The following is a 23,725-nucleotide window of genomic DNA, read 5'->3' on the forward strand; positions in this document are numbered from 1 at the left end:
CAGTTCTAAAAGGTTTACCCCTTATCCTCAAACTCTGACCCCTAGTTCTGGACCCCCCCATCACTGGAAACATTCTTTCTGAATCTACCCTGTCTAACCCTGTTCGAATTTTATAAGTTTCTATCAGATCCTCTCTCACTCTTCTAAACTCCAGTGAATATAATCCTAACCCACTCAGTCTCTCCTCATATGACAGACCTGTCACCCCAGGAATCAGCCTGGTAAACCTTCGCTGTGCTCCCTCTATAGCAAGGACATCCTTCCTCAGATAAGGACGTCAAAACTGTACACAATACTCCAGGTGTGGCCTCACCAATGCCCTATATAATTGCAGTCATGATCTCACTGAATGGCTTCATGATCCATTCTGATCCATGACTTCTCTCTGATTGAACATCCAATGGTGAAATGCTCCCAATTCACGGATTTTTCCGAAGCCGATTGGCGGAGTTCGGATGTAACGGTTCCCTGGCTCTGCGCAAAGCTTTGACAATATTTTCATTTAACAGGAGAAGCAGAACTTTCAGGAAGAGATGACTGAGAAAGCTCACCTTACTGAGCAAATGTTCAACAGTGTCCCAGGGATGTGCTGCCATCCCGTTCACATTTACACCTTCCCGAGGATTGAGATCCCAGCCAAAGCCAGGGAGAAAGCCAAGGTAAAAAAGGGGGAAATAACTGGGAGCGACAGCAACCAGACACTTACTGCTGGACAGGTCCAAACCATCACACCTGGAGTCTGGCTGTAGTATGGGGGGGGGGGGGGGGGGGGGGGGGGGGTGGCAGTGGGGTGGGGGGGGGGGTGGGGTTGGTGGGGCGGGGGGGTGGTGAGATGGGTTGGGGAGCAGTGGGGTGGGAGGCTGTGGCATGGGGGCAGGGTGGGTGGGGTGGGGGGTAGCGGGGTGGGGGACAGTGGGGAGCGGGGGTGGGGTGGGGTGGGGAGTGGGGGTAGTGGGGAGCGGGGGCAGGGTGGGGTGGGGTGGGGGGTGGGGGACAGTGGGGAGCGGGGGCGGGGTGGGGTGGGGGGTGGGGGGTAGTGGGGAGTGGGGGCGGGGTGGGGTGGGGTGGGGGGTGGGGGACAGTGGGGAGCGGGGGCGGGGTGGGGTGGGGAGTGGGGGGTAGTGGGGAGCGGGGGCAGGGTGGGGTGGGGTGGGGGGTGGGGGACAGTGGGGAGCGGGGGCGGGGTGGGGTGGGGGGTGGGGGGTAGTGGGGAGTGGGGGCGGGGTGGGGTGGGAAGTGGTGAGGTGGGGCGGTGGTGGACAGCGGGGAGGCAGGGTGATGTGGGGGGGGGGTGCGGCAGATGGGGTGAGTACACTGTGTTTCGATGACAGTTTTCAGGGTGAGGGGGTGATATTGTTACCCCTGATTGGGACAGGGGGTGATTCTGTCCCAGTGTCAGTAACCCAATGGTTAGAATCAGTCAGTGAGGATTTCACTAACTGTCTTTCAGCTCCTACACCAGGAACCCGACCTGTTTTACTGCCTGAAGCTATTGGAGGAGACGGGATATTTCCTGATCCCAGGGAAAGTATTTGGGCAGCGGGATACTGTTTATCACTTCAGCTACGCGGATATGGGACAAGGATAGATTCTCAGGATGAATGCAGCAGAGCATAGTGACGGGTTATAGCTTCACAATTCCCAAAGCTATCAACAAACAGAGCTTTGCTAGTTCCATACCAGCGTTCCCTGTGGATAGAAACATGGAGAACAGGAGCAGGAGGAGGCCGTTCGCTCCCTCTATCCTGCTCCACCATTCAGTTTGATAATGGCTGATCGTCCAACTCCATAACCTGATCCCCCCCCTCCCCTCACCCCCCCCCCCCCGATATCCTTCCATCTCTTTCACCTCAAATTCTCCCTCCAACTGCTTCTCCAAAACATTCAATGTTTGTGGCCTCCTCTCCCCCACCCCCACTCCCTCCTCTCCCCCACCCCCACCCCCTCCTCTCCCTCTCCCCCACTCCCTCCTCTCCCCCACCCCCACCCCCTCCTCTCCCCCACCCCCACTCCCTCCTCTCCCCCACCCCCACCCCCTCCTCTCCCCCACTCCCTCCTCTCCCCCACCCCCACTCCCTCTGCTACTTTCTGTGGTAGTGAATTCCACAGTCTGTCCACTCTCTGGGTGAAGACATTTCTTCTCATCTCTGCCCTAAACGGGTCTGCCCTGTAACCTCAGGCTGTGAGCCCTGATTCTGGACACCCCCACCATTGGGAACATCCTCTCCCTGTCCAGTCCTCTCCCTGTCCAATCCTCTCCCTGTCCAATCCTCTCCCTGTCCAGTCCTCTCCCTGTCCAGTCCTCTCCCTGTCCAGTCCTCTCCCTGTCCAGTCCTCTCCCTGTCCAATCCTCTCCCTGTCCAATCCTCTCCCTGTCCAATCCTCTCCCTGTCCAATCCTCTCCCTGTCCAGTCCCCTCCCTGTCCAATCCTCTCCCTGTCCAATCCTCTCCCTGTCCAATCCTCTCCCTGTCCAGTCCCCTCCCTGTCCAATCCTCTCCCTGTCCAGTCCCCTCCCTGTCCAATCCTCTCCCTGTCCAGTCCTCTCCCTGTCCAATCCTCTCCCTGTCCAATCCTCTCCCTGTCCAATCCCCTCCCTGTCCAATCCTCTCCCTGTCCAGTCCCCTCCCTGTCCAATCCTCTCCCTGTCCAATCCTCTCCCTGTCCAGTCCCCTCCCTGTCCAATCCTCTCCCTGTCCAGTCCTCTCCCTGTCCAATCCTCTCCCTGTCCAATCCTCTCCCTGTCCAGTCCCCTCCCTGTCCAATCCTCTCCCTGTCCAGTCCTCTCCCTGTCCAATCCTCTCCCTGTCCAATCCTCTCCCTGTCCAATCCTCTCCCTGTCCAGTCCTCTCCCTGTCCAATCCTCTCCCTGTCCAATCCTCTCCCTGTCCAATCCTCTCCCTGTCCAATCCTCTCCCTGTCCAGTCCTCTCCCTGTCCAGTCCTCCCAGGATCTTGTACGTTTCAATACCATCACCTCTCATCCCACTAAACTCCAAAGGTCCACCTTTCTTCCTAGGATAACCCTTTCATTCCTGAATGAGGCTGGTGAACCTTCCCTGAACTCCTCCAAACACCACAATATCCTTTTATAATACTGTCCCCGGTATTCCAGATCTGATCTCTCCAAGGTCCTGTCCAGCTGCAGTAAAACTTCCTGCTTCTATATTCCATTCACCTCGTAATAAACATTCCATTTACCTTCCTAGCCTTGGGGCTACGGGGATAGAGCCTGAGTGAGATTGGTGCTGGTGCAGACTTGTTGGGCCAAATGGCCTCCTTTTGCACTGTAAGGATTCTATAGCTTATCTTCCAGCCTATCTTGGTGTTATCGGCAAATTTAGCTACAAATATTCACTCCCTCCATCCACATCATTGGTGTAGATTGTAAATATTTGTTGCCCCAACACTGATCCATTTGTTACAGCTTCCAATCTGATAAAGACCCATTTATCCCTACTCTGATTCCAGTTGCCTAACCAAACCTCTATCAGTGTTAACATGTTTACACGTGATATACTTGACTGGCGTAGGAACATTTTCTGTGACATTTTATCAAGTGCCTTTTGAAAATTCATGTAACACCAGGTTTGTAGGTTCCCCTGTACCCACCTTGCTTGTTAAGTCCTCAAACATCCTCAGTAAATGACGTAAACACAATTTCCCTTTCATAAAACCGTATTGACTCTGCCTGGTCACAATGAATTTCAAAGTATCTAATCTCCGTAATAATGGATTCTAACAAATTCCCAATGACTGGGGCTTTGGAGAGGATACAGAAAAGATTGACAGAATGTTACCTGGTATGGAGGGCATAGAACCCACAGTGCAGAAAGAGGCCCTTCAGCCCATCGAGTCTGCACCGAACACAATCCCACCCAGACCCTACCCCCATATCATACCCACTAACTCTCTAACCTATGCACCCCTGGACACTAAGGGGCAATTTTAGCATGGCCAATCAACCTAACCCGCTCATCTTTAGACTGTGGGAGGAAACTGGAGCACCCGGAGGAAACCCACGGAGACACGAGGAGAATGTGCAAACTCCACACAGACAGTGACCCGAGCTGAGAATTGAACCCAGGTCCCTGGAGCTGTGAAGCAGCAGTGCTAACCACTGTGCTACCATGCCACCCACAAGCATTAGCATTAGCTATGAGGAGAGGTTGGGGAAACTTGGTTTGTTCTCATTGGAGCGATGGAGGTTGAGGGGAGACCTGATAGAAGTCTACATTCGCTGGGCGAATGGGCCAGGAAATGGCAAATGGAATTTAATGTTGGCAAGTGTGAGGTGGTCCACTTTGGTAGGAAGAATGGTAGGAAGGACTATCACTTATGTGGCGAAAAACTGCAGCAGGCGACGGTGCAGAGGGACCTCGGGGTCCTTGTGCATGAGTCGCAAAAACCCAGCTTGCAGGTGCAGCAGGTGGTCAGGAAGGCGAATGGGATGCTGGCCTTCATAGCGAGGGGGATTGAATATAAAAGTAGGGAGGTCTTGCTGCAGCTGTATAGGGCATTGGTGAGGCCACAGCTGGAGTACTGTGTGCAGTTTTGGTCGCCGTACTTACGCAAGGATATTTTGGCCTTGGAGGGAGTGCAGAGGAGGTTTACTAGGCTGATACCGGAGTTGAGGGGGTTGAGCTATGAGGAGAGGCTGAATAAACTAGGCTTGTACTCGTTAGAGTTTAGAAGAATGAGGGGAGATCTCATTGAGACGTATAAGATGATGAATGGGATGGATAGGATAGAGGTGGAGAGGCTCTTCCTGCTCAGAAAGGACAGTAGGACTAGAGGGCACAGCCTCAAGATAAAGGGGGGGCGGTTTAGAACGGAGTTGAGGAGGAACTTCTTCACTCAAAGGGTGGTGAATCTCTGGAATTCTCTGCCCGTTGAAGTGGTGGAGGCTGCCTCGCTAAATATTTTTAAGACGTGGGTTGATGGGTTTTTGATAAGCGAGGGGATTAAGGGTTATGGGGAGAGGGCGGGAATGTGGAACTGAGCCACGACAGATCAGCCGTGATCTTATTGAATGGCGGGGCAGGCTCGAAGGGCCAGATGGCCTACTCCTGCTCCTATTTCTTATGTTCTTATGTACAAGATTATGAGGGGCATGGACAGAGTGGATAGTCAGAAGCTTTTTCCCAGGGTGGAAGAGTCAATTACTAGGGGGCACAGGTTTAAGGTGTGAGGGGCAAGGTTTAAAGGAGATGTACGAGGCAGATTTTTACACAGAGGGTGGTGGGTGCCTGGAACTCGCTGCCGGGGGAGGGAGTGGAAGTGGATACGATAGTGAGTTTTAAGGGGTGTCTGGACAAATCCATGAATAGGATGGGAATAGAGGGATATGGTCCCCGGAAGGGTAGGGGGTTTTAGTTCAGTCGGGCAGCATGGACAGTACAGGCTTGGAGGGGCGAAGGGCCTGTTCCTGTGCTGGAATTTTCTTTGTTCTTTGACCGATGTGAGGTTGCCTGGTTTATAGTTTCCTGCTTTCTGTCTCCATGGTTAGAACATAGAAACATAGAACAGTACAGCACAGTACAGGCCCTTCGGCCCTCGATGTTGTACCGAGCTTTGTCCAAACCCAAGATCAAGCTATCCCACTCCCTATCATTCTGGAGTGCTCCATGTGCCTATCCAATAACCACTTGAAAGTTCCTAAAGTGTCCGACTCCACTATCACAGCAGGCAGTGTATTCCACACTCCAACCACTCTCTGAGTAAAGAATCTACCTCGGACATCCCTCCTATATCTCCCACCATGAACCTTATAGTTATGCCCCCTAGTAACAGCTACATCCACCTGAGGAAATAGTCTCCGAACGTCCACTCTATCAATCCCCCTCATCATCTTATAAACCTCTATTAAGTCGCCTCTCATCCTCCTCCGCTCTAAAGAGAAAAGCCCCAGCTCCTTCAACCTTTCCTCATAAGACCTACCCTCCAAACCAGGCAGCATCCTGGTAAATCTCCTCTGCACTCTCTCCAATGCTTCCACATCCTTCTTATAGTGAGGTGACCAGAACTGAACACAATATTCCAAATGTGGTCTCACCAAGGTCCAGTATAGTTGCAGCATAACCCCACGGCTCTTAAACTCAATCCCCCTGTTAATAAACACTAACACACTATAAACCTTCTTCACGGCTCTATCCACTTGAGTGGTAACCTTCAGGGATCTGTGGATATGAACCCCAAGATCTCTCTGTTCTTCCACATTCCTCAGAACCCTGCCGTTGATCTTGTAATCCACATTCAAGTTTGTCCTACCAAAATGAATCACCTCACACTTATCAGGGTTAAACTCCATCTGCCACTTTTCGGCCCAGCTCTGCATCCTATCAATGTCTCTTCGCAGCCTACAAGAGCCCCCCACCTCATCCACTACTCCACCAATCTTGGTGTCATCAGCAAATTTACTAACCCACCCTTCAGCCCCCTCTTCCATTGATAAAAATCACAAATAGCAGAGGACCCAGCACTGATCCCTGTGGTACACCGCTGGTAACTGGCCTCCAGTCTGAAAATTTTCCCTCCACCACCACCCTCTGTCTTCTATGAGACAGCCAGTTAATTATCCAATCGGTCAAGTTTCCTTCTATCCCACACCTCCTTACTTTCTTCATGAGTCTACCATGGGGAACCTTCTCAAACGCCTTACTAAAATCCATGTATATGACAACAACTGCTCTACCTTCATCCACACACTTAGTTACCTCCTCAAAGGGGGTTTTGGTCTCCTTACTTGAGAAAGGATATACTGGCACTGGAGGGGGTGCAGAGGAGATTCACTAGGTTGATTCTGGAGTTGAGAGAGTTGGCTTATGAGGAGAGACTGAGTAGACTGGGGCTATACTCACTGGAATTCAGAAGAATGAGGGGAGATCTTACAGAAAGATATAAGATTATGAAGCGAATGGATAAGATAGAAGCAGGGACGTTGTTTCCACTGGTGGGTGAAACTAGAACTAGGGAGCATGGTCTCAAAATAAGGGGAAGATTTGGGACTGAGTTGAGGAGGAACTTCTTCACACAAAGGGTTGTGAATCTGTGGAATTCCCTGCCCAGTGAAGCAGTTGAGGCTCCCTCATTGAATGTTTTTAAGGCAAGGATAGATAAATTTTTGAACAGTAAAGGAATTAAGGATTATGGTGAGTGGGCAGGTAAGTGGAGCTGAGTCCACAAAAAGATCAGCCACGATCTTATTGAATGGCAGAGCAGGCTCGAGGGACCAGATGGCCCACTCCTGCTCCTAGATCTTATGTTCTTATGTCCAGTAATATATCATTAATCATTACTCCGTCCGATGATGTGAATAGTAAACAACCAGGACTCACAAGGTCACAATTCTTGGTTTACTGAGTTACCAGAAACTTAAAAATTAAAATCAAATGCACCAAGGACTGTGCTGCATAAGGAAAATGCTGACTTCCTCAAATTAACTGTGTAACTGCCAGATTTATACTCCAGACCACACAGAGCTTTATCGCATCCTCACAAAACTCAGCACAGGCACAGCACAGGGGAAAGTAAACTGTAGATAGGGCTTTACTCTGTATCTAACCCCGTGCTGTACCTGTCCTGGGAGTGTTTGATGGGGGGACAGTGTAGAGGGAGCTTTACTCTGTATCTAACCCCGTGCTGTGCCTGTCCTGGGAGTGTTTGATGGTGGACAGTGTAGAGGGAGCTTTACTCTGTATCTAACCCCGTGCTGTACCTGTCCTGGGAGTGTTTGATTGGGGACAGTGTAGAGGGAGCTTTACTCTGTATCTAACTCTGTGCTGTACCTGTCCTGGGGATGTTTGATGGGGGACAGTGTAGAGGGAGCTTTACTCTGTATCTAACCCCGTGCTGTCCCTGTCCTGGGAGTGTTTGATGGGGGACAGTGTAGAGGGAGCTTTACTCTGTATCTAACCCCGTGCTGTACCTGTCCTGGGGGTGTTTGATGGGGGACAGTGTAGAGAGAGCTTTACTCTGTATCTAACCCTGTGCTGTACCTGTCCTGGGAGTGTTTGATGGGGACAGTGTAGAGGGAGCTTTACTCTGTATCTAACCCCATGCTGTACCTGTCCTGGGGGTGTTTGATGGGGGACAGTGTAGAGGGAGCTTTACTCTGTATCTAACCCCGTGCTGTACCTGTCCTGGGAGTGTTTGATGGGGGGACAGTGTAGAGGGAGCTTTACTCTGTATCTAACCCCGTGCTGTACTTGTCCTGGGAGTGTTTGATGGGGACAGTGTAGAGGGAGCTTTACTCTGTATCTAACCCCATGCTGTACCTGTCCTGGGCGTGTTTGATGGGGGACAGTGTAGAGGGAGCTTTACTCTGTATCTAACCCCGTGCTGTACCTGTCCTGGGAGTGTTTGATGGGGACAGTGTAGAGGGAGCTTTACTCTGTATCTAACCCCGTGCTGTACCTGTCCTGGGAGTGTTTGATGGGGGGACAGTGTAGAGGGAGCTTTACTCTGTATCTAACCCCGTGCTGTACCTGTCCTGGGAATGTTTGATGGGGGGACAGTGTAGAGGGAGCTTTACTCTGTATCTAACCCCGTGCTGTCCCTGTCCTGGGAGTGTTTGATGGGGGGACAGTGTAGAGGGAGCTTTACTCTGTATCTAACCCCGTGCTGTACCTGTCCTGGGAGTGTTTGATGGGGGACAGTGTAGAGGGAGCTTTACTCTGTATCTAACCCCGTGCTGTACCTGTCCTGGGAGTGTTTGGTGCGTAATGACACTGAGGTGATGTTAATGGTGATAGTGATAAAGTTTGTGGGGCCCTAGTTTGTTTCTTAATACTCCTGAATGTTTGATAGGAAATATCTGATGGACTCCAGGGAGTGTGTGTGGGGTAAAGTTGAAGGTGATTTATTGTGTGTTTAACAATGAACACATTATTATTATTTTAATACATAATTATGGGTGACATGGTGGCACAGTGGGTTAGCACTGCTGCCTCACAGCGTTGGGTTCGATTCCTGGCTCAGGCCACTGTCTATGTGGAGTTTGCATGTTCTCCCCATGTCTGTGTGGGTTTCCTCCAGGTGCTCCGGTTTCCTCCCACAGTCTGAAAGAGGTGCTGGTTAGGGTGCATTGACCCAAACAGGCACCGGAGTGCGGCGACTTGGGGATTTTCACAGTAACTTCATTGCAGTGTTAATGTAAGACTACTTATGACTAATTAACTTTAACTTTAGACACAGATTATTGATCTGACTGGATTCTCGTCTACTTACCTCTCCCTGGTTCCAACTTCAGTTCCTCCCTGGCCCAGGGCACACAGCCTTGCTCCTGATTGGCTGGGCTTCCCAGACTGCCTCTCCATAGGGTCTGGCCCAGTCACATGACCCTCGGGGGGAGGGGTCACCCCCTTAAAGGGGCCACGCTACCACAGTGTCATTAGCATGACATTAGCCTTTGAGTTGAGTCATGTCGTACTTTTGCCCTCCCTCTTTTGATTATCAGTGTGGAAGTTTCTGGAACCTCACTAAGACGTAGAGTAGTGCAGCGCAGCAAAGGCCTTTGGCCCATTGCGATGCTGTCTCAGCTGCTAACTCTTTTTCTGAGGTTGAAAGGCTGAGGGTGTGCCTGTGTGACCTCAGTCAGCTCCGACCTCTCTCACACTGCTCAATTCCCTTCACAGGATGAGTATTCTGGCCCCAGTTGAGAGTTTGAAGATTACGCTGAAGACCATCACTCAGTTTCATTGCAAATTTGCCGCTGAATTCTCCTGAGTGTTGTCACAGAAGAGAGAGGGAGGAATGCTTCCTCTCTGTTTAATTCCATCACTCCAAGGGTCACAGCTTAGATTTCAATCATTTCTCCAGCTGGCGATGCAGAAATGTGCTTTACTGAGAAACCTCAGCATCACTTATTCTTGAATAATCAATACAATCAGTCATTAATTATAAACCAGACTCATCAAGTGGAAATGCAAACTTATTTATATCGAATATGACATATAAATTGCAATAATTACTCTAAATGCCCTAACTGCCTCTCACACACACAAAAGCTCCAAAAATAATCACAAAAACTGAGGAAATCCACCAACATTTTTATGGTTTGAACAGCTCAAGATCAGTGGTTCAAGGGACAAGGATAGCTGGAAATGGAATCCAGGTTATCCAGCGATCTCTCAGCACCGGCCTGTGAAACGATTGATGATTCTTGCATTACTACTCAGACAGACACTGAGGGAAACTCAATCGATTTCAGAATGTAGAGCAACTTCAGAACAACTTCTGTTATATTAATGATTTGGATGAGAATATAGGGGGCATAGTTAGTAAGTTTGCAGATGTCACCAAGATTGGTGGCATAGTGGACAGTGAAGAATGTTATCTCCAATTGCAATGGGATCTTGATCAATTGGGTCAGTGGGCTGACGAATGGTCAATAGAGTTTAATTTAGATAAACGTGGGGTGATGCAGTTTGGTTGATTGAACCAGGGCAGGAATTACTCAGTTAATGGTAGGGCGTTGGGGAGAGTTACAGAACAAAGAGATCTAGGGGTACAGGTTCACAGCTCCTTGAAAGTGGAGTCACAGGTGGACAGAGTGGTGAAGAAGGCATTCAGCATGCTTGGTTTCATTGGTCAGAACATTGGATACAGGAGTTGGGACGTCTTGTTGAAGTTGTACCAGGTTAAAGTCCAGCGGGTTTATATGTGGGCCCACACTGCGGGTGAAGGAGCCGTGCTCTGAAAGTCCAAACACACGTGTGTAGAACGTTAACCTAGTGACGGCTGGACCATTCCCTTTTCATGTAAAATGCTGCTTTTTTCTCGACACAGCAACAAGCAGAGACCTCGATTTAATCCTTTAATCAGCAGTGCCTTTGAAAAACAAATTCTTCCAGAATGTTCTGAGTCCAGATGAACTATTTTCCATTTGATGATAGTGTTAGAATGAAGATGAAGTGAGGGGGAGGTGGGCTTCCTGCTGCCATCCAGCCCGGGAGCTCTGCTCAGATGAAAGATCTCCAGCTAGGAGGAGAGGCTGGGACAGTTCAGCCAGGGGCTGATGAATCAGTGGAAATTATTCCCACATCCTTCCTGTAATGTGGGTGACCAGAACTGAACACAATCCTCTCTAAGTGCAGCCTAACCAGAGTTTTAGAAAGCTGTAACATGACATCCTGATCCTTGTACTCAAAGCCCCGACCAATAAAGACAAGCGTGCTGTATTCCTTCTTTACCACCCTATCTACTCCTGTGGCCATTTTCTGGGAGCGATGGACTTGAACCCCAAGCTCCCTCTGTACATCGATGCTGTTCAGGGTCCTGCCATTAATTGTATATTTACCCTTAACATTCAATCTCCCAAAGTGCAGCACCTCACACTTCCCGGATTAAACTCCATCTGCCATTTCTCTGCCCATATCTGTAACTGATCTCTATCCCGCTGTATCCTTGAACAACCTTCTACATTATCCACAACTTCACCTATCTTTGTGTCTCTGCAAACTTATTTACCCACACACCTGTGTTTTCTTCCAAGTCATTTATATATATCACAAACAGCAGAGGTCCCAGTACACATCCCTGCAGAACCCCACTAGTCACGGACCTCCAGCCAGAATAACACCCTTCCACCGTTACTCTCTGACATTACGGGAAAGCTAATTCCGAATCCAAGTGGCCAGGTTACTGTGGATCCCAGGCATCTTCATCTTCTGGAAAATCCCTCCAGAAGGAGGCCATTCGGCCCATGAGGGATCTTGTCGAAAGCCTTACTAAGATCCATGTAGACAACACCCACTGCTCTGTCCGTGTCAATCACCTTCGTCACCTCCTCAAAACAATTCAACCAAGTCAGTAAGACCCGACCTGCCCCGTACAAAGCCGTGCTGACTTTCCCTCCTTAGGCCATATTTCTCCAAATCTTATTTCTATCAGTATGTGGAAAAAAACTGGGGATAGACCTCTCCAGAGTCCTGGCCCCAAATCTTCATCCTTCAAAGTATCCCACGAAAACCGATGGCCCAGCCATTGTCACATTGCGACTTTTGGGATCTTGCTCTGCCTGCATTTCCTACTTTACAACAGAGAGTAATTTCAGCAAACACTCCAGTGGCTGTAAGGAGTTTTGGGATATTGCGAGGATGTGAATCGAGTTATGATAATCCAATCTTTCATTCAGTACTTAGAAAGGCAGGTTTTAAGTTAAGACCAATGGAAAGAGTGTTGTGTTTTATAGTGAAAGCTGAGAGAGTGGACGACCTTCCACCGATACTGATAACTGGTGAGAGGCTCCATCACTCTCAGAGTGCTTGGTTTTGGTCTGCTGATAGAAAGGAAACCCAGTAAACAAACTGGTTCACCGGTGCAGGGATTCCCGTCGTTACTAAGGATGGTTGGGATTTCCGGGAATAACCTCGAATCCGAAGAGTCGGAACTTGCAAACACAAAATTCAATCCTCCTGTCCAGCCTTTACCCTCCGCTAGCTCCTAATCACACTCACTTCTTATCTCTCTCCATTCCTTCATCCACTCTAATTGTGAATTGCTATCCAGACACACAGCTTGGCCTCACAGCTTACACATGTGAGGTAATGCATTTTGGAAGGTCTAATACAGATAGGAAATAGACAGTAAATGGCAGAACCCTGAAGAGTATTGATAGACAGAGGGATCTGGGTGTACAGATACACAGGTCACTGAAAGTGGCAATGCAGGTGGAGAAGGTAGTCAAGAAGGCATACGGCATGCTTGCCTTCATCGGCCGGGGCATTGAGTTTAAAAATTGGCAAGTCATGTTGATGCTTTATAGAACCTTAGTGAGGCTGCACTTGGAATATAGTGTTCAATTCTGGTCACCACATTATCAGAAGGATGTGGAGGCTTTGGAGAGGGTACAGAAAAGATTTACCAGGATGTTGCCTGGTATGGAGGGCATTAGCTATGAGGAGAGGTTGGAGAAACATGGTTTGTTCTCACTGGAGCGACAGAGGTTGAGGGGAGATCTGATAGAAGTCTACAAGATTGTGAGGGGCATGGACAGAGTGGATAGTCAGAAGCTTTTTGCCAGGGTGGAAGAGTCAATTACTAGGGGGCACAGGTTTAAGGTGTGAGGGGCAAGGTTTAAAGGAGATGTACGAGGCAGATTTTTTACACAGAGGGTGGTGGGTGCCTGGAACTCGTTGTCAGGGGAAGGAGTGGAAGCGGATACGATAGTGAATTTTAAGCGGTGTCTTGACAAATACATGAATGAGATGGGAATACAGGGATCTGGTCCCCAGAAGGGTAGGGGGTTTTAGTTCAGTCGGGGGCAGCATGGTCAGTGCAGGCTTGGAGGGCCAAAGGGCCTGTTCCTGTGCTGGAATTTTCTTTGTTCTTTGAATCTCACACATTCACCTCTCCTTCAAGCAGTTTTTCAAACCTCTGTTCTACATTTGGGTGACACGGTGACACAGTGGGTTAGCACAGTGCTGCCTCACAGCGCCAGGGACTCGGGTTCGATTCCTGGCTTGGGTCACTGTCTGTGTGGAGTTTGCACATTCTCCCCGTGTCTGCATGGGTTTTCTCCGGGTGCTCCGGTTTCCTCCCTCAGTCTGGAGACATGCTGGTTAGGTGGATTGGCCAGGGTAAATGCATGGGGGTTTTGGGAATAGGACTTGGGTGGGGTTGTTGTCGGTGCAGACTCGATGGGCTGAATGGCCTCCCCCTGCACTGTAGGATTGTATGATTCTATCTAGAATGTTCTGTTTATGATCAGTGTTGAGCAGAGAAAGGTCTCCCACCCTCAGCTCTTTGTGAGTTTGGTCAGGTGGCTGTGGGGTGACTCCACGTTGTTCCTGCTCAAGGTGAAGATCGCAACCTCCTCGTCACATCTGATAAACTACAGCCGACGTCACCACACGTGGATTAGCCGGAATGCTGCTCTCTGGCAATGGGACTGCATTCACACGCAACTCTTTATGTAAATCGATGGGATCCGGCAGGTTAGAACAGCCCCCCACCCCCCCCCCCCACCCCCAGGTCCCAAACAGGACGTCCCGATGTTTAAACATGAGAAACAGTCCTCTGTCCCTTTAGCCCGGTTTCTGAAACCGTACAGAACATCTCCATGTGCTGCTCACAGGGGTTCCCACTGCTGAACTTTCCATGGAATAAAACTCAATCTAATCTTCCCACATCTGGCGATTTGGGAATGCACAAAAGTGAGATTATGGGTGGGATTTACAGCCTCGCTCATCCCGAAACCGTAAAATCCCACCCAAGGTGACCACCCCTCGCCCGCCTCGATTCCCATTCCGGGCAGGGCGATAAAGTTCCAGCACAAGATTCCTCGAGGGGTGAGAGGGATTTTCGGGTGGTTGAGTTTATGTAAGAACCCTGAATGTTTGTCTGAATGGGATCACTGCGACGGTTGTGGCCAAGGCAGGTCCAGTGTCAGAAGGATTGGGCAGCACGGTGGCACAATGGTTAACACGGCTGCCTCCCAGTGCCAGGAACCCGGGTCCAATTCCGGCCTCGGGTTACTTTCTCCCCTGTGTCTGCGTGGGTTTCCTCCGGGTGCTCCGGTTTCCTCCCACAGTCCAAAGATGTGCGGGTTAGGTGAATTGGCCGTGCTGAATTGCCCCTTAGTGTCAGGGTAAATATGTGAGGTTATGGGAATAGGGCCTGGGAGGGATTGTCCTCAGTGCAGACACAATGGGCCGAATGGCCTCTTTCTGCGCTGTAGGGATTCTATGATTGGATGTTTATGAAGGAAGAGAATGAAGCAACTTGTGGGCCACCTGAGGACGAGAGAACCATTACCAAGTCAGCACCCTGTCCTTACCAGGCTGGGCAGAGTGGCTCCAGCAACTGTAAACACAACCAAATCCAGTAACTCTCAGCTAACATTCCAGTGGAGAGGGGATATATAATAGAGAACCTTCACAAACTGAAAGCTTTCCTGCTGTTGTTCAAGATAAAACTACCTCGACTGATAGAAACACAGAAGGTAGGAGCAGGGAGGAGGCCATTTGGCCCTTCGAGCCTGCTCCCCCATTCATTACCATCACGGCTGATCATCCAACTCAACAGCCTCATCCTGCTTTCTCCCCATAACCTTTGATCCCATTCACCCCCAGTGCTATATCCAACCCCCTCTTGGATACATTCAATGTTTTGGCGTCAACTACTTCCTGTGGGAATGAATTCCACAGGCTCACCGGGTGAAGAAATGTCTCCTCACCTCCGTCCTAAATGGTCTACCCCGAATCCTCAGACTGTGACCCCTGGTTCTGGACTCCTCCCTGCATCTACCCTGTCTAGTCCTGTTAGAATTTTATAAGTCTCTATGAAATCCCCCCCCCCCTCATTCATCTGAACTCCAGTGAAAACAATCCTAACCTCGTCAGTCTCTCCTCATACATCAGTCCCACCATCTCCGGAATCAGTCTGGTAAACCTTCACTGCACTCCCTCGAGAGCAAGAACATCCTTCCTCAGAAAAGGAGACCCAAACTGCACGCAATACTCTAGGTGTGGCCTCACCAAGGCCCTGGATAATTGTAACAACACATCCCTGCTCCTGTACTCAAAACCTCTCACAATGAAGGCCAACATACCATTTGCCTTCTTTACCGCCTGCTGTACCTGCACGCTTACCTTCAGTGACTGGTACACAAGGACACCCAGGTCCCTCTGCACACTCCCCTCTCCCAATTTACAGCCATTCAGGTAGTAATCTGCCTTCTTGTTTTTGTTTCCAAAGTGAATAACCTCACATTTATCCAAATTATACTGCATCTGCCATTGATTAGCCCACTCACCCAACCTGTCCAGATCATTCTGAAGGATCTCTGTATCCTCGTCACAGTTCACCCTCCCACCCAGTTTGGTATCATCTGTAAACTTTGAGATGTTACATTTTGTTCCCTCATCCAAATCATTAATATATATTGTGAATAGCTGGGGTCCCAGCACCGATCCCTGTGGCACCCCGCTAGTTACTGCTGGCCAATTTGAAAAGCCCCCATTAATCCCTACTCTTTGCTTCCTCTCTGCCAATCAGTTTTCTATCCATCTCAATACATTGAACCACCTGTTAAAGAATTTCAAAAATTATCAGTCTCCAGAGAGACTGTGTTAACTTTCTCACTATAATATTGTAAATAGTGTTGCTGTCATTGTAAAATATTCGTGAAAGACTTAAAGGATGTGGTGGTGTGCCCCTTTAAGGGGTGAGTTCTTGGAGGATCACATGACCTGTTGGGCCAATCGTGATGAGGCGCATGAATCGAGCTGGCTTTATGGAAGTTCAAGGCTGGGATTTGATTGGATTGGTTAACTTGATTTGATTTGATTGGATTTATTAACTGTGTACAGTTTTGGTCTCCTTACTTGAGAAAGGATATACTGGCACTGGAGGGGGTGCAGAGGAGATTCACTAGGTTGATTCTGGAGTTGAGAGGATTGGCTTATGAGGAGAGACTGAATAGACTGAGGTTATACTCATTGGAATTCAAAAGAATGAGGGGAGATCTTACAGAAACACATAAGATTACGAAGGGAATGGATAAGATAGAAGCAGGGAAATTGTTTCCACTGGCGGATGCAACTAGAACTTGGGGGCATGGTCTCAAAATAAGGGGAAGATTTGGGACTGAGTTGAGGAGGAATTTCTTCACACAAAGGGTTGTGAATCTGTGGAATTCCCTGCCCAGTGAAACAGTTGAGGCTCCCTCATTGAATGTTTTTAAGGCAAGGATAGATACATTTTTGAACAGTAAAGGAATTAAGGGTTATGGTGAGCGGGTGGGTAAGTGGAGCTGAGTCCACAAAAAGATCAGCCATGATCTTATTGAATGGCGGAGCAGGCTCGAGAGGCCAGATGGCCCACTCCTGCTCCTAGTTCTCATGTTCTTATTATTGTCACATGTATTAACATGCAGTGAGAAGTAGTGTTTCTTGCGCGTCATACAGACAAAGCATACTGTTCATAGAGAAGGAAAGGAGAGAGTGCAGAATGTAGTGTTACTGTCATAGCTAGGGTGTAGAGAAAGATCAACTTAATACAAAGTAGGTCCATTCAAAAGTCTGACAGCAGCAGGGAAGAAGCTGCTCTTGAGTCAATTGAGGTATCCTCACACTTCTATACCTTTTTCCTGATGTAAGAAGGTGGAAGAGAGAATGTCCGGGGTGTGTGGGACCCTTAATTATGCTGGCTGCTTTGCCGAGGCAGCGGGAAGTGTAGACAGAACCGATGGATGGGAGGCTGGTTTGTGTGATGGATTGGGCTACATTCACAACCTTTTGTAGTTCCTTGTGGTCTTGGGCAGAGCAGGAGCCCATACCACGCTGTGATACAACCAGAAAGAATGCTTTCTATGGTGTATCTGTAAAAGTTGGTAAGAGTCATAGCTGACATGTCAAATTTCCTTAGTCTTCTGAGAAAGTAGAGGCGTTGATGGGCTTTCTTAACTATAGTGTCGGCATAGGGGCACCAGGACAGGTTGTTGGTGATCTGGACACCTAGAAACTTGAAGCTCTCGATCCTTTCTACTTCATCCCCATTGATGTAGACAGGGGCATGTTCTCCTTTACACTTCCTGAAGTCGATGACAATCTCCTTTGTTTTATTGAGTTGTGGAGTTTGGAATTATTCTTATCCCCATCCTGTATAGAGTTATTTTGCCCCAGATAAACCCTTGCCCATTTACCTGCCTTGCTGGTCATCAGTTCCTCATAACTATTACATCAGTAATATCCTTTAGGGAAGGAAATCTGTCAAACTCGCCCAATCTGGTCTACACGTGATGCCAGAGACACAGCAATGTGGGTGATTCTGAAATGGCCAAACAAGACACTCACTTCAAGGACAATTAAGGATGGGAAATAAATGCTGCCCACATCCCATAATGAAGGATAGGAAGTTGCTGTATCAGTTCCCCCTCTAACCTGCCTTATTCAGGTGAAGAATAGGGCTGGCACGATGGCACAGTGGGTTAGCACTGCTGTTTCACAGCGTCAGGGACCTGGGTTCAATTCCTGACTTGGGTCACTGTCTGTGTGGGAGTCTGCACATTCTCCCCGTGTCTGCATGGGTTTCCTCCAGGTGATCCGATTTCCTCCCACTGTCTGGAAGACGTGCTGGTTAGGGTGCATTGGCCGCGCTAAATTCTCCCTCAGTGTAACCCGAACAGAAGCCAGAGTGTGGCGACTAGGGGATTTCCATAGTAACTTCATTGCAGTGTTAATGTAAGCCCACTTATGACTAGTAAATAAACTTTAACAGAGACAATCTCTCAGTAACCTTGTCCTGTATCCCACCTGTAATCTGAGTGCATAACTTAGCAGAAAATTGTGAAGAGAGAGGAAGAAAGAGCGGTGAGAAAATGGATATCAAGGCACTGCAATTGGTTTAAACCATTTATTTCTTCAAACATCTCCAGGATAGACAGAATGCAAAATGAGATCTTATACAATCTTCTGGTCTCCCTCGCTTCAAACATTTAAAAAAAAACCATCTGTTTCTCAAGATATGAGCCCACCTTAATCTCCTTTCCACAGGGAGAATTCAGACCCTGATTTATCAGAGGATGGGTCAGTTTCGGCATTCAGAATACCACGACCAGATCTCAAGTGGTTTAACCAGGAGGTAGGAATTAGAAAAACACACAGTTAAAAGCAGTCCTAACAATTGGGAGGTAGCTCACGATTACAATCAAACTAAACGTGCTGATATGACACAGATTTTGAAACGATGTGGAGATGCCGGTGTTGGGCTGGGGTGGGCACAGTAAGAAGTCTGACAACACCGGGTTACAGTCCAACAGGTTTATTTGGTAGCACGAGCTTTCGGACAGCGCAGAGTCGTTGAGCAGAGACCGATAGCCAAGTTCCGCACACATGAGGACGGTCTCAACAGGGATCTTGGGTTCATGTCGCACTATCTGTAACCCCCATGACTTGCCTGGGTTTGTAAAATCTCACTTACTGTACTGTCTGGAGACAAGTTACTTGGACAAATAAACTGGAAGGAGGCGTTCTTAGGGAAAAGTACCGAAGGAAGGTGGCAGATATTCAAGGAATGTGTGTCTAGAGCTCTGAATGACAACGTTCCGATGAGACGAGGGGGGTTTGGTGGGTCGAGGGAACCGTGGTGCACAAAGGATGTGTTGAACCTAGTCAGGAAGAAAAGGAAGGTGTACAAGAGGTTCAGGGAATTAGGAGATGTTAAAGATCTTGAGGAGTATAAGGACTGTAGGAGGGAACTTAAAAGGGAAATTAGGAGAGCCAGAAGGGGTCATGAGAAGACCTTGGCGAGTAAGATTAAGGAGAATCCCAAGGCCTTCTATAAATATGTGAAAGGTAAAAGGATAAGAAGAGAAGGGATAGGACCGATAAAAGGTGAGGGGGGAAAGGTTTGTGTGGAACCAGAAGAAATGGCGGAGGTGCTTAACGAGTACTTCGCCTCAGTATTCACGGTGGAAGCCGATCTGGGAGATTTTGTTATGGATTTGCAGCAGATGGAAAGGATTGAGTACGTGAATATTAAGGAGGAGGATGTGTTGGAACTTTTGAATTCTATCAAGGTAGATAAGTCGCCGGGACCAGATGGGATGTACCCCAGGATACTGTGGGAGGCGAGGGAAGAGATTGCAGAGCCCCTGGCGATGATCTTTGCGTCGTCAATGGAGACGGGAGAGGTTCCAGAGGATTGGAGGATTGCGGATGTAGTTCCTATTTTTAAGAAAGGGAACAGAGATAGCCCGGGAAATTACCGACCGGTGAGTCTGACCTCAGTGGTTGGTAAGCTGATGGAGAGGCTTCTGAGGGACAAGATTTACGAACATTTGGAGAGGTTTGACATGATCAGGAATAGTCAGCATGGATTTGTCAAGGGCAGGTCGTGCCTTACAAGCCTAGTTGAGTTCTTCGATAATGTGACTGAACACATTGACGAAGGAAGTGCCGTGGACGTAGTGTACATGGACTTCAGCAAGGCGTTTGATAAGGTCCCCCATGCAAGACTTCTTGAGAAGGTGAGAGGGCATGGGATCCAAGGGCCTTTGGCCTTGTGGATCCAGAACTGGCTTGCCTGCAGAAGGCAGAGAGTGGTTGTGGATGGGGCTTTTTCTGAATGGAGGTCAGTCACCAGCGGAGTGCCTCAAGGATCTGTTCTGGGACCCTTGTTGTTTGTCATTTTCATAAATGACCTGGATGAGGAAGTGGAGGGATGGGTAAGTAAGTTCGCTGATGACACGAAGGTCGGTGGTGTTGTGGATGATCTGGAAGGATGGCAAAGGTTGCAGCAGGACATAGATAGGATGCAGGACTGGGCGGAGAAGTGGCAGATGGACTTCAACGCGGATAAATGTGTTGTCGTCCATTTTGGCAGAACCAACGGGATGAACGAGTACACTATTAAGGGCAGAAGTCTGAGTAGTGTTGAGGAGCAGAAGGATCTTGGGGTCCGGGTCCACAGGACTCTTAAATCGGCCTCGCAGGTGGAGGAGGTGGTCAAGAAGGCGTATGGTGTACTGGCCTTCATTAATCGAGGGATTGAGTTTAGGAGTCGGGAGGTAATGCTGGAACTTTATAAGACCCTTGTCAGGCCTCATTTGGAGTATTGTGCGCAGTTCTGGTCGCCTCACTATAGGAAAGATGTAGAAGCTATTGAAAGGGTGCAGAGGAGATTTACAAGGATGTTGCCTGGACTGGGAGGCATGCCTTATGAAGTTAGGTTGAGGGAGCTGGGACTCTTTTCCCTGGAGAGACGAAGGTTGAGAGGCGACCTGATAGAAGTTTACAAAATGTTGAGAGGAATAGATAGGGTGGACTCTCAGAGGCTATTTCCCCGGTTTGAAATGGTCGCTACGAGAGGACACAGATTTAAGGTGCGGGGAGGGAGGTTCAGAAGTGATGTTAGGGGTAAGTTTTTCACTCAGAGGGTGGTGAGTGAATGGAATCGGCTGCCATCAGTGGTGGTGGAGGCGAACTCGCTGGGGTCTTTTAAAAGACTTCTGGATGAGTATATGGGGTTTAATGAGATTGAGGGTTATAGATAGGTCTGTAGGTTGGTAGGTGATGTGGTCGGTGCAACTTGTGGGCCGAAGGGCCTGTTTGTGCTGTAGTGTTCTATGTTCTATGTTCTATCTCTTTAACCTGTGCTTAACCCTCTCTCCACTCACATTGTCTGTAGCTTTAAGACTTGATTAGCTGTAAAGACTCACATTCCAACCATTATCTTGTAATTGAGTTTGTGTCTTTATATGTCCTGTTTATGAACACAACTCTTCACTCACCTGACGAAAGCCTGTGCTGCCAAATAAACCAATTGGACTTTAACCTGGTGTGGAGATTTACAGATTTTGAAACTAATGCTATCCAGTGCAAACAGAGTCAAGTTAAAATCAGCCCCGGCTATTCCCACTGCAAGTCTTATTTCACATTAATATAACATAACTGGTGAAACTTGCTACAGGAATTGCTGAGTAATACATCAAGTAATTCTCCAGTAATACAACCATTCCCAACATTAAATAAAGTGTTGAACCATTAACTCTCCCTCAGCACTTGCTGCCTGTGCTGCTCAGCTTTTCCCAGTATTTTCTGTTTTGAGCTTTAACAGAATTCACAGTATCCCGTTCCCAGATAAGCAGCAGCTCAGGAACATTTTCCAGACAATTGGGAAAACAGGACATTAAATATTGACCAGTCCCATTCTTACAATTGGCGACAGACTGATGTTAGATATGAGAGATACACCCCAGCGTCACAGCCTCCCGTCACAAACAACACAGCGTCACAGCCTCCCGTCACAAACAACACAGCGTCACAGCCTCCCGTCACAAACAACACAGCGTCACAGCCTCCCGTCACAAACAACACAGCGTCACAGCCTCCCGTCACAAACAACACAGCGTCACAGCCTCCCGTCACAAACAACACAGCGTCACAGCCTCCCGTCACAAACACAGCGTCACAGCCTCCCGTCACAAACAACACAGCGTCACAGCCTCCCATCACAAACACAGCGTCACAGCCTCCCGTCACAAACACAGTGTCACAGCCTCCCGTCACAAACAACACAGCGTCACAGCCTCCCGTCACAAACACCCCAGCGTCACAGCCTCCCATCACAAACACAGCGTCACAGCCTCCCGTCACAAACACCCCAGCGTCACAGCCTCCCGTCACAAACAACACAGCGTCACAGCCTCCCGTCACAAACAACACAGCGTCACAGCCTCCCGTCACAAACAACACAGCGTCACAGCCTCCCATCACAAACACAGCGTCACAGCCTCCCGCCGCAAACACAGCGTCACAGCCTCCCATCACAAACACAGCGTCACAGCCTCCCGTCACAAACAACACAGCGTCACAGCCTCCCGTCACAAACAACACAGCGTCACAGCCTCCCGTCACAAACAACACAGCGTCACAGCCTCCCGTCACAAACACAGCGTCACAGCCTCCCGTCACAAACACAGCGTCACAGCCTCCCGTCACAAACACAGCGTCACAGCCTCCCGTCACAAACACAGCGTCACAGCCTCCCGTCACAAACACAGCGTCACAGCCTCCCGTCACAAACACAGCGTCACAGCCTCCCGTCACAAACAACACAGCGTCACAGCCTCCCGTCACAAACAATTCATTGACGGGCTCATTCAGGGAGCAGAACCCAGTCTCACAACCACTTAGCAACCTCCAGAATTCAGCATACAGCCAGACAGGAGCAATCCAATGTGATCTGGATGTGATGCAGAAGTTTGGAGTTTAGAAGAGTGAGAGGGGATCTCATAGAAACTTATAAAATTCTACCAGGGTTAGACAGAGTGGATTCAGAAAGAATGTTCCCAATGGTGGGGGAGTCCAGAACTAGGGGTCAGAGTTTGAGGATAAGGGGTAAACCTTTTAGAACTGAGGTGAGGGGAAATTTCTTCACCCAGAGGGTGGGGAATGTGTGGAATTCACTCCCACAGAAAGTAGCTGGGGCTAAAACATTGTCTGATTTCAAGAAATTAAATATAGCTCTTGGGGTTAAAGGGATCGAGGGACATTTGGGGGATCAGAAATACAGAGATGGAACCGGTGTGGCCACAATAATCAATGTCAACAAAACGAAGGAGATTGTCATTGATTTCAGGAAGTGTAAAGGAGAACGTGCCCCTGTCTACATCAACGGGGATGAAGCAGAAATGGTGCTTCAGGTTTCTAGGTGTTCAGATCACCAACAACCTCTTCTGGGGAGGGGGGGGGGGGGGGGGGGGCGTGCAGGGTGGGGGCTTGGTGGGTGTGGTCAGGGAGTGGAGGGGTGTGTGTGATCTGAGTAGCGGGGGGACCCTGAGCAGGGATGGGACACTTTATTACAGAACTTGCAATCTGTTCTGGGGGATGGTTGGCCTGGAGTTTTTAAAATGTAAATTTCCTACAATTCTCATCTCTGATAGAGAGGGGTCAGCAGGTCCATAAACCTTCAACTTTATTACCAAGTGCTCAACCCGAGCGTCCAGCCGTGAAATCCACCCACCGAGCAGGGCTGGAGAAGGAAATTGTGCTGAATAGGGAACTGGGCACCCGATGGGCGGCTGGCATCCAGAACACCAGCTTGGCTGAATGTCAGAATTGTTATTTGTGCAGCCGTTGCCCAAGTATAATCCGATTCCTGCCCGCTGTGTTCAGAGTACAGGCGTAATCTGAGGGTTGGCCAGTACAGTCACTGACACTGGACAATTAACAGCTTTGCACCCCAGTCCTAATCTATCCACTCTGAGTGACACGCGTTCTC

The 23,725-nt window shown here is 49.0% G+C and overlaps 1 protein-coding gene across 1 annotated transcript; it reads left to right on the forward strand.

The window, feature by feature from the left end:
* The first annotated feature begins 533 nt into the window (after positions 1 to 533).
* On the forward strand, positions 534 to 23,190 carry LOC145360013 (uncharacterized). The gene is made up of 4 exons (XM_080214916.1): positions 534 to 659; positions 13,798 to 13,913; positions 14,030 to 14,154; positions 21,588 to 23,190. Exons 1-4 carry the CDS (start codon positions 534 to 536, stop codon positions 22,715 to 22,717), a joined length of 1,497 nt encoding a protein of 498 aa, XP_080071042.1. The 3' UTR covers positions 22,718 to 23,190.
* The last annotated feature ends 535 nt before the right edge of the window (positions 23,191 to 23,725 follow it).

The sequence above is a fragment of the Carcharhinus amblyrhynchos genome, chromosome 2 (assembly GCF_965287045.1).
Source record: "Carcharhinus amblyrhynchos chromosome 2, sCarAmb.v2.hapA, whole genome shotgun sequence".
Taxonomy (NCBI): Eukaryota; Metazoa; Chordata; class Chondrichthyes; order Carcharhiniformes; family Carcharhinidae; genus Carcharhinus; species Carcharhinus amblyrhynchos.